Source organism: Engraulis encrasicolus, chromosome 7 (genome assembly GCF_034702125.1).
Source record: "Engraulis encrasicolus isolate BLACKSEA-1 chromosome 7, IST_EnEncr_1.0, whole genome shotgun sequence".
In the NCBI taxonomy this organism is placed as follows: Eukaryota; Metazoa; Chordata; class Actinopteri; order Clupeiformes; family Engraulidae; genus Engraulis; species Engraulis encrasicolus.
The window spans coordinates 11,433,387-11,445,460 of NC_085863.1; the positions used below are offsets into that span (position 1 = coordinate 11,433,387).

At 41.9% G+C, this 12,074-nt stretch overlaps 1 protein-coding gene across 1 annotated transcript; it reads right to left on the bottom strand.

Annotated features, from left to right (window-relative positions):
* Nucleotides 1-288: 288 nt before the first annotated feature.
* LOC134452466 (uncharacterized) lies at nucleotides 289-10,447 on the bottom strand. The gene is made up of 10 exons (XM_063202867.1): nucleotides 10,272-10,447; nucleotides 10,036-10,176; nucleotides 9,801-9,934; nucleotides 9,032-9,168; nucleotides 4,181-4,274; nucleotides 3,937-4,030; nucleotides 2,492-2,745; nucleotides 2,208-2,394; nucleotides 993-1,120; nucleotides 289-606 (listed from the first exon to the last, which is right to left on the bottom strand). The coding sequence occupies exons 1-10, from the start codon at nucleotides 10,387-10,389 to the stop codon at nucleotides 289-291; spliced, it is 1,605 nt and encodes a 534-aa protein (XP_063058937.1). The 5' UTR covers nucleotides 10,390-10,447.
* Between the last annotated feature and the right edge of the window lie 1,627 nt (nucleotides 10,448-12,074).

The following is a 12,074-nucleotide window of genomic DNA, read 5'->3' on the forward strand; positions in this document are numbered from 1 at the left end:
TATCAATAGTAACATCATCTTCCCCTCTGCGTAAATGGGCAACATTGTTAACCTGTCGGCTGGTACCGTCTTGTTCGTGTTTCATATTTAAATGTTTCCTAAAACCAGAAAACGAACCAAAACTTCGCCTGCATCCAGTCTCAACACACTGTAGATGAAGGCTTTTGCCAGGAAAGTAACCATGAACTGACTGTATATGCCTAACAAGCTTATTTGAACCATTAAATCCAGCATTACAAAGAAAACACTTCATGAGGAAGTAGTATTACCAAGCACTGATGAAACAAGTTAATTAAGCAGTCTTGCCCTAATTTCATCTACTCTGGGACTCTCCTTCACTTTGGCTACATCAATGTTGTACACAGTTGTCTGAATAAAGACATACATGTTGTGGAGCACGGTGTTGTAAGATGTGCCAAACACGAAATGTGCTTTAAACAGTTCATCAAAAGCACCAAGGGAGGATGTTGACCTGCATGGTATGGCGTTCTTGTCAAGAATGATGAAGAACTGGTGGATCACATTCTTCTTGGTTCCAACTGCCAGTAGATAGGGCTGAGTGCTAGAGGTGATGCTGTCCAGATGCTCTTGTAGATTTGTTCCAGCCTGAAAATATTCACAAATTCACAATTGGATTATTGACATTACATTGCATTGCATTGCATTTGTCAGATGCTTTTTAACCAAAGCGACTTTCAAAAGAGGACATAATCATAGCCAAACTCACTAGCAGATACAAAGGGCACAGGAAATATACAGATCAAAAAGTGCAGATGCAAAGAAGGGTTAGTAAGGGTTTTTTTTAGAGTACACACACACACACACACACACACACACACACACACACACACACACACACACACACACACACACACACACACACACACACACACACACCAAGAGTCTGGCCTGGGGCTAGGCCAGCTCAGATATATATTAGATATCTATTACAAAATTTGATCGTCATGAAATTACGAAACATGCAAACATACCTTCTTGAAGACAACGAGCTGCTTCTCTGCTTGGGAGGCCGCCACCTTTCCAGGTCTTTTCCGACCCTGAGCAGTTGGTGGAATCAGGTGTAAAAGCAACAAAATCGATGACAGGTCGCTGTCCCAACCTGAAAACATCACAGATATCAATTACAATGGACCAATATCGTTCTTAGGTCTTCCAATAGTCAATATTTCTCTAAAGGAAGGATCTTGCACCTCAAGGTCAACAACATTAGAAAACAAGAAAGCTCCGGCACACTTCCACAAGAAGCGTGTCATGCATGTGTGCACCCACAAAAAAAAGAGCGACAACATCATTGTGAATTCAGTAGTAAGACAGGATTGGTGCACCAAAGCCAACCGAACAAAGTTTGAAGCCATTTGTATTGTTAATGGTAGACAGTGTAATATTTTTTAGTAGTTTATTTCCAGAATTAATGCTGCCCATTCACAACCAATTAATAACCTTTTTCATGAATACTTGCCACCACCATCAAAGTCTAAGCATTTATTTTGACTGGGAAAATTGCACTGTTCATACATGACAAGCTGGATCTTCTCAATGTTCGCCATTTAGAATTTTCTGAAGTTGGCATTTTAGCTGCAAAACTTACAGTACTTTTGTCTTTCTACTAAATATTCGTTTATAACTTGGTAAATTGTCATGAAAAAGATCAAATTTGGCAATAGGCACCTCAGTTCCATTGTTGCAATACCCACTCTCAGGGAAGCTGACAAAGGTGGACAAAGGTGGTCAGTTGTCCCAGGCCCAAGGAGATGAGGGGCCCATAATTGGGTCCTCATTACATTGATAGTATTGGGTGGGGGCCTTTTCAGATGACTTTGTCCTGGGCTCAGCCAAAGCTGTCAGCGACCCTGCCCACTCTGACCACAATCCTACACAGTGCACATTTAAATTGCTTGAATGTCACTAGACCGAAACGTCGCTATTTAACTCTGCAAGTGAAGACAGTGTGTGGGAGCGTTCTTGTTTTCTGCATACTGTATATCACCCAAGTCAGTATATTTGATGGGCAACAGATTTTTTTTTTAAATATTGATGTGTGGCAGATATAATAACAGTTCTAGAAAATCTGGGGAAAGATCCCTGACAGGAGTGCTGTAGCAACATCCTTACTATCCACTGTTAACACTACATGTGCCACAAAACTGCATCCTGCATGGAAGAAGAGCATTCCATGAGAAACCTACCCAATTCATAATCTTCTTCTGGGTTATCCTCTGGAGGATCGGCAGCCAGCAGGAGCTCCTTCATTTCATTCACGGCTGGAAGCTTCTGGCACTCCCGGATGATCTTCTGCTTGAAGGTTGTCGGCCATTTCTCCAGAAGTTTCACTGATGTAGCCTCTCCAAACATGAGGATGAAATCCTGTTCAATCTGGGGTAGTAGTATTGAGAACAATTTTAGGTTTTCACAAATTTGTAAGCAATAGCAATTACTTTTTACAATAGCTAAAGATGCAAAAGATACTTACCAATCCTTTCACATCTTTGAATCGTGGAAAAATGGACAATATCTCGCTGGACTGATGAGGGTCAACAACCAAGTCACGACGATGGGGAAACGTTAACTTCATCTTCCTCTTCACCATTTCTTCATCGGTAGAATGTTTCATCACTGAGATGGCCTCCCTACATTGCTCTTCAGTCAGGGTGGTCTCTGGAACATGTTGGAATTCTCGATTGACAGTTGGACCCCCAGCATATTCTGTTCCAGATGGGCCTTCACCTAGAGACAACACAAGGACATAAGAAAAGATGCAAAATGTTTTAAATCATTTCCTTCCTTTTAGTTTGACAGGGAACAACAGTAAAAGACAATGACAGACCTAACCATTTTGGTTAAAAAGCAAACAAACGTGTCTGTATCTGAAGTCTGCCATCCCAGTTTGAGGAGTGTGGAAAACATACATCTAAAGCGCCGAGTTTCTGTACCAGAACCATACACATACCCGTAAACACATAGAACACCTTAGTGAGGTTGCAGCTAGTAAGACTTTTCAGACCCAACACAACATCCAGCAACATTCACATTTTCTCTCTGGTATTAGCAATTAAAAGACAACTTTAATAATAAACAACCATTTTGAACTTTGAGCTCCTTTTTTGACTGTCTTCAATATTTTAGATCCTCCTCAACTTTTTTTTTTAAGGATAAGCTCAGCCAATTTCAGAATGCAGTTGTAATGCTCACACTACCCTAGACTTGTCACCTTAGGATTTTTTTTTCTTCAGCCTTTTCCGAGATCCTGGTCTCAGGCGTTTGTTTACATAAAAAAAAAAAAAAAAAAGATCTCTGAAAGGGCTGAGCTGAAAAATGCAGCATCACCGGGTACTGACAAGTCAAGCGTAGCATGAGCAATACAACAGCATGTTGAAATTGGCAGAACTGTGTGCTGCTGGCTCCGTTATTTGGCTAATGTAGATTTTCTCAATTGGCTTTACAATGGCGGTCTATGTTCTTAAAATCACCCAAAACATTTGAAAGTATGCATCTCACATCGAAATATGGCTTCCGTGATTTCTTATTTGCCATTTTGTGAATTAAAATGAAAAAAAATAAATAAATGCATTTACAAAATGCTACATAAAACACAATAGACGCCACGTTTCACTACAAAACTGTTATGAGATATCAGTGAATACCCATGAACACTTGAAACCAAATTTTAGGGTGGTTTTAATAACATATTTGGACATGCCCATAGGCGGCCATTCTAAAGCCAGTTGAGACAAAATCCAAATAGGCCAAATAAAGACGGCAGCAAGCATGAAATACATGGTGAGGGGGACTCTAAAACATTGCAGGCAGCTCAGAAAAGGGGCTTAATGTTTAAAATAGTGCAATTGTCCTTTAGGCAAACACATGTACCATAAGACTGGGATATTAAAACATTCCACATTGTTTCTACAGGCTTACCTGACGCTCTGCGATCTTTGGCACTGCTCCTCTGAACTGTTTTGATTCTCCAGGCAAGGTATCCCGTCCCACTTTCGCCATCGTAGTAGTGCTCCTTGAAGGAATGGATAATAGAGAACATTTTCTCAAAGACTACATGCTACAATGGGTAACATGAGGGTATACATACAGGATAACTTTATGAGTGTTAAAATATTTCAAAACAGTTGTCATTTACCAAAATGACTGCATTAATGTAACTTACATAACCATTCTTGGAGAAGGGGTCGCTGAGGTAGGGGAATAAGTTCACAATTCCTCTTGCGTACTTCTCCTTCACCTGCCTGGGTGGCGATGTGCTACAAGATTGATGGAAAGACATTCTCAGACACTCAACAAAAAAGGGGGATGGGTCTTACTTCAATACAGCACTTATAGGCCGTAGGGTGACAGCCCTTTTCATTCAGCCTCGCTCCACAGCTTCCGAACAGCAGGTCCATTAGATTATGAAACGACCAAAGCTATGTTCAACTTACCGTGAAATGTCCGCTTCATGTAATCGTGCACGTAATTAAAACGGTGACATTTTAGTAAGAAATCTTATCCTCTGTAGGGAATGACGATTTTTACGTCACTGGACACCATGTGACCGTTTTAAACCAATCACGTAGCCGATTTGCGGGGAAAAAGTGGCAAGCCGTCTGAAAAACTGAAAATAATGACAAGCCGTCTGTTGTTGTTAAGTCTGACCTACCTATAAGAATCTCCCAAAATACCCTTTTGAAGAGGGTATATAATAACAATTATCAAAAATAATACTCGTGCCTACATTTCTGGATTGGGAAAAATTCTAAATAAATAATAAATAGTGCTTTATTTACTGAACAAAGCACAATTATGCAATTGACATTTCATACTGTGGATTTGAGCAATTAATGGAAACAATTGCAATAAGTAGGCTGTAGATAACCCAGGCTATTGATAACCCTCTAAGTGATTGTAACTCCAAACAGTGTTTTGTTTATAGCACCAACAACTATTGTGCAAGTGGATGATAAGGTTACCTTTTCATGTCCACATATAATAACAAATATCAAAAATAATACTCATGCATATATCTCTGGATTGGAATAAGTTCTAAATAAATTATAAATAGTGCTTTATTTACAGCACAAGGCACAATTTTGCAATTGACATTTCATACTGTGGTTTTGAGCAATTAATGGAAACAATTACAATAAGTAGGCTATAGATAACCCAGGCTATTGATAACCCTCTAAGTGATTGTAACAGTGCTTTGTTTATAGCACCAACTTATGCAAGTGGATGATAAGGTTACCTTTTCATATTCACATTAATAAATGGAAATAATCTAATGATCAATGATAAGGACCATCCAGGTATTCATGTATTCATTTATTCACTAATAACTATACAACAAATAAAAAAATCAAAACAAGTGGCATACACATGAACCAGCATTTTCATGAACTGGCATTAACTTATATACATAACCATAATAAAAGGAATAATAATTATACAAATGGAATAGAATGGCGGACACACACACACACACACACACACACAACTACTCCTCACTGTCAGTGTCAGGGCAGGTTTCATCTTCTTCATCCTCCTTTTCCTTTGAGTTTGAGCAGTGGGAACACCTGCACAGGTCTGTACAACAGAGTCCTGCAGAGAAACAGGAGCATCTGTTTGTCTCACAGGCACTCCCTCAGCAACCACAGTGTATGACATGTAAAACAGAGTCAGGGGCTGGATTTCTTGTCATCCATGTCACATGAAGTTGTCCATCTTCCAGATGCCAGATTGAGCGCCAATCTTTTGCTTCACACATGACCTCATTATCTTAGCCTGATAATTTTCCCTTTTGCAGTGCTGGTGGAGGGCATCGCTTGTCGGGGGGATGGACAGTTCTGGCGAGGCTGAAGATGCCATGCAGAAAGCTTTGTACCTTGCCTCGTTAATGTTTTCTGTGGTGGACTGATCATAGAGATGACAGATATATTTGCATAGTAAGGCAAATGTAGATTGAGCCAGGTTAAAGTCACTCCCCAGATCTGTGAAAGCATCCAGGTACACATATTTTGCGCATGCCACAGCAAATGACTTCAGTGAGATTGAAGTTTACTGCAGTTGGGGGCCATGGGCATGACATGCCAGGACTGTGACTAAGCAGCCTCTTCAAAAGCAAAGCTGCTGTGTAAAGTGTCCGTGTCTCCTCTGCTGTGGTTGGTTGCTTTAACTTCCTCCTTTCCGTGTCGCTGTCTGTCTGGCTCATTTCGTTGGACTGAGTCGTCTCCGCACCTGATGGTAACAAGTCCAAGACTGCATTCGTCGACAAGTTCTCAGCAAAAACCAGTTCAGATGTGTTGCGTTTGGCGGGGGTGTGGAACACTAGCTGAGTAAAATCACAACTGAGCCTCTTCTTCAATATAGCCTGTCTGTAACACAAATCAACAATAAAAGAGGCATATCAGTACAAGCATAGTGGGGCTTCATGTTGTCGCTGATATGCAATAGCCACCCTCACAAATTAACTCGGAGTGAATAAATAATATTGGTGGAGTTTACTTGCTATGCAACAGATATAATACCAAGTATTCCAAAGGGAAGCACATGCTGTCGTTGTGAGATCCATGTTGTGAGAACAAACTGTCTCAATCATAGGACACACATTGTACTGTGTTTCTATATAAAATTAAGATTGACTTACTGTTCTTTCTCTGCTCTGACAGGCTCACTCAAAAACCTTGTGTACTCTCTGTAGCAACTTCTGTGGTACTGCACCTCCAGAGCCACACAGTCTCTGTCCTTGATGTGAATGAGGATGCTCTGGTCTTCCTTTATTTCAGCTGCTTCCTGCAACTTGCCTTGTACAAAAGAAAAGAAAAAAGAATGAATAAATAGAGAGGCAAACAATTAGACATTTTTCCTGGTGGAGTGGTATTGTAAAAAAAAATGGCGATGGGTGTTGCACCCCCAAAAAAAGCATTCCGTAGCCTCTTACTGCAGATGGGGTTGCCAGCGGGCCTATTCACTATTTGCTGAAAACTACATCATAACAACATTGCTATGACAGTGCAGAGTAACAAATTAAGACATACATATTACAATTTTGGTAACAGTAAGGTTATAACATAGGTGCTGCGCTAAGGGGTTAAGCACACAGATGTACAGCACAGCCAGGACACACCTCTTGAGCCTAGTCACTGAGGCTGCCCAGGGACAGAAGCGGAAAAATCCCAAGTGTACAAGTGAGAGAGGGGGGTAGTGGGGGTGGGGGAATGGCACGGGGGATGGGATGGCAGAAGCAGTGTCTTAACCAGACAGGCCATCAGGCTGAGGAGCCACATTTCAGAACAGATATTCAGTGTCATATCAACATCAGGCATGCTTTGACATCCATATAAACACAACCTATCCTATTTAAGACAAAGTGTGATTCATTTAAACATCTAAAACCTAAAACACTGGGGGTACTATAGGCAGGCATACAGACTGAGACTCCCAACGGAGTTCGCTCCCGGACGTGCGGTCCCCGGTGTTTCTATCACTCCCGGACTTGCGGTCCCCACCCGATTATATTTCACGTATTATCATATACTGCCACATACAAGCAATTTAGGGTTAGGTTTAGGTTTAGGGTTAGGGTTAGGGTTAGGTTTAGGGTTAGGGTTAAGGTTAGGGTTAGGTTTAGGGTTAGGGTTAAGGTTAGGGTTAGAAACAAAAAACTAACATCAACAAGATAACTGGCTCCGTAATATGGCGGTGGTACCGTTAGTCTGGCTAGTGGGAGCGAGATGAAATGGGAGTGTAATGAGATGGGAGCGTGAATCTGGGAATCCTATAGGCATGGGGATGTTTTGCAGGCTATTGGAATGTAATTTCACACCCACACACATACATAACACATTATGCCAATTCACACGTGCATTCACATTAGAAATAGACAAAAAAAACAATGATTGTGCAGCAGTGTGGGCTAGATAGTCAGTCAACTTCTACTAACATCTGTGTGTGTGTGTGTGTGTGTGTGTGTGTGTGTGTGTGTGTGTGTGTGTGTGGTTTGGGGGATGGGATGCATTCGCATAGACTGTGTGGTGGGGGTGAGAGTAGTCTTACCTGCGGTTAAAGTCTGTGTTTTCGTTCTTTTTGACGTCTGCCACTCGCGACGATAAATTTGCTGTCTTTCTTGCAAATCATGCAGACAGCAGGAAGAACGGGGCCAGAGCTCGTGATGGCCAAGCTTGATCTGGATCGCAGTTTCCTGGTCGGAGTGGTGGTCACAGCCGATGAAGCGGAGGTAGCCTGGCTGGTTTGGGGGTCTTGTTGGCCATCTCCCCTCTCTGCCTCTCGCAAGACACGCCGTGTGACTCGTTCAATTTCCCGCTTGTCAATAAACCTCCGGTAGCATGTGGGATGGAAAGCCGCATCCTCGGGAATTTCGTCAAACTCTGCTACGTCTCTGCACTCACCCTTCAATTCTAGCCACTGCCGAAAATGTCGATATGTATTCCACCGTATGTTGGTGAAATTCTGTGTTTCTTCATGCTTGACCGAAGATATATGCCTGTAACACAACTTGAGTTTCGAAGATGTCTTTTTTTGTACATTTTCGGTCGAGATTTCGTCTTCCTCGGTACTACTACGACCAGCTCCTTTGGTAGCCATGCTACTTCCGTTTACTCATCTTCTCAGCTGACATAGCAGTTAGCTGATTCGTTCCTTCTGATGACGCCTCAACCGTGGCACCTCTCGAGGCGAAAAGTATTATTACGCCGGCCGAATATCTACATACGCCTCGGAGACAGTAGTTCGTCATTACACGTTGCGAATTTGAATAGCCTTGCAGTGCGGACTAATCCGAACTGAGGTTTTAAATCCTCTATATAAGTCTTTCTTGTTTATGAACTGAAAATCTGTTTGTTCGGAGGCTGTGGAGCGAAGTTCGGTTTCTGAAGCACTTTTCGAGGGTCACCTTCCGGCCTATTACTTTCCACAATGTACATGAATAAACTGAACATACCTAAATGAAACCTACAGTATGAGGCATGACACCCATGACACTACATTCAGGAGAGAAAAAAATTACCCATGTGTCTCAATCATATCTGCTGTCAGGATCTTGACGAGCTTCCTTCTTGTTTCATCAGTCAAGGCCTTGGTTCGATTATATTCGTTAACAACCCGGTCTCCACCTGGTTTCGATTCCAGAACAGACTTCACCAGCTTGAAACACATTGCAAAAAAAACAACAACAAAAAAGTTAACAATTGAGGATGTAATTAACACCACTTAAGCATAGAGATGCTCTGACCGCTAATCTCTGATTCAGTAGACTGATGATCCATATTGGCGTGGATTAGTGTGGGCAGGATACAAGAATTTTCCAGTGATGGGGTCAATCAGTACAATACTGTAGTCATACTGTACGTTCAGCACAGTTCTTCAACATCTGTCAGTAAGGGGTATTCCAGAATGGATTTAATGAACGGTTGAGGCTAAAAAGTAACTTAAATGGTGCTGTATTAAGAACACACAAATTTAATGTAACAGTTTTTTTTTTTTCCTTCTTCCAAATTTGGGTGAAAATGTGGGTCGAGAAAGGAAAACAAGCTAGACTGAATCTGCACTGTAGGCACTTGTTTTTCTACAAACCCAAATATTTTAACTTGTGTGCATGCAGAGGAGAGATGGGGGCATTTAGAGACAGTCTCCTAAAAGTGGCATTCAAAGTGAGCAACGAGAGCAACATTTTTTCAAAAATATCAGCAAATAACCACCAATTCATCAGAGCATCCCCCACAGTACAATTCAGATTGAGATACACCAGAAAAGAGCACTGATACATCTCTCCTTACCTGCTTAGCCTCCAAATCAAGCCTCTGACGCTTTTCAGCAGGACCAACTGGAAGGATTATGGTGTCCTGTGAATCCGATGTATTGGGTGACTGTGGTAGAGAACGTTCCAGGGAGCACACAGGGGAGACAGAACCTGTCAATTGACCAAGAGGGACAAGGCACATCATTAATGCATTAATATAGTAACAACAGTACGCTTTCATGTAGCCAAGAACTTTTAAATGTGAAACAAACCTGTGTCATATCGAATGGTCAACACACCAGTTGAAGGATCATTAACGATATCCTCAAAAACATCTTCATCCACCTCCGTCCCAGAGCTGTCAATGACCTTAACACCTTCTGTCACGGGTGGCACTCCAAACTTTGCAAATGCTACGAAACAGGCACAAATATAGCATTTGCATAAATAGAATCTGAGCTCAAAAAAATGTTCATTGAATGTGCACCGTGATCTACATTCTCCTTACCTGCATCAAGAAAATCCGTCAGGTTTGGCTCTGTTATGCGAACAAACTTCTGGGCATCACCAAGCCTCACCTTTAGTAGCATGCTGCCTACGGGGGGGGAAAGAGAGTGATTTATCATGGTTTTGAAATCAATATACACTGCCCAAATAAAAATGTATCAAATAATGTGTATGTTATGCAGAGAAAACACTGAACAAATCATGTACACAGCATGCTTTTCAGACATTTAAGCCTGTGCTGCAAACTCGCAGTAGCCTGGTTGTGTCACTTGGTCCACTTGAAAGCACGTGGAGCACTTGATCATCATGCTAAAATAAAACTTAGACTTCACTTGCACCAACTCTCCACCATGCAGGGAGTCTGATAATTAAGTGGCAACATGGCTTCAATTCATAGCGGAAACTAATCTGAATCAGAATTACAACCTTTAAAATGACACCAACTTGTAGCCACACCAGATTCCAAGTGTTTAATATTGAGGAAAGTAGGCTACTGTCGCCTCTATGACAGTCTTCCACGTGCAACTCACGTTCACTTAGCTCTCAGTTTGTATTCCACGTTACACACCAACACATTGCAATACATTACTGACCATTGAAATCCGACTGAAGCAATGCAGCGACTACCTTTACAATGCCGAGTCATCACAAGAGAAATGCAAGGCAATTTATGGGGTTCGCGGACGTGAAAAGAACAGGCATATAAGAGGCGGGCACAGCGCGTTGCATTCTGGGAACGCCGCCATATTGATAGCTAGTTGCTACGGTAAACAAAGACCGAGTAAACAGCACAGAGAAAGAGCACAAAGAAACAAAGTAACGAGTAAACAGCGATGTTAAAAGCGAAGAAAGGATGCGGAATATACCGAGACACACTGCAGAGGGAAGCCAGGGACCGTTATCTGCAAAAGATGGGCTTCATAAACGGACTTGATCCCTACGAAATAGCAAGCAAGGAGTGGCGCGTTGGGGAAGATCTTCTACCACCGTTTGCGAGGGAGGACATATTTTCCTATCTTGTGTGTGGTGTCAGTGCCTACACACATGAGGAATTTCGCTGCTACAAGTCGCTAGAGGCTTACAAACATCTGACAGAAGGAAAAGTGTACGACATGGAAGTATTCAAACCGAATGAGAACACAATCGTCAGAGCCAAGGTAAGCTACCGTCTCAACATGGTGTGTTGTTTGTTGTGGTGATAAGATAGGTGCAGGCACTAACGTAAAACATCAAAAATGTATGTAAACAAATCTTAAGCTGACTGTGCGTGTCCTGGGATACTGTAGTTACATTCAGATGATATATGACTGTCCTACCATGGTACAAAAATGGCATACACATTACGTTTTGGTTGGTTGAGTGTGCCCTGCATAGAATGAAACACACTGAAGCATTTATTGTTTGTTGTAATCATTGTTACAATGCAGTGTTTCCCCCTGAATTCTTGTTAGTCAAGGTGGTGGGCCGTAAAGTATACTTTTTTTGGCTAAGCAACTTTAGAAATGACATTCACACCATGGACTGTGTTACATAATATATCTTTTCAGGGGACCTAGTCAAGGTGGTAGGTGTTTCTTGTCAAGGTGGCCGCCTTAGCAATGAAGTGCTGGGGGAAACCCTGCAATGTTGTCATATTTTCCTGTGCCTGTTTATCACTTAAAGGCAACTTACCCTGTGTCCATCTTTTTGTCCTTAGGTCATGCACTCTATGCGCCAAAATGACCCTCCACTGAAGCCTTGGGTTATCCTAACCTGTGAGGGCCATGTACTCTGCGCTCACTGTACCTGCATGGCTGGGATCGCA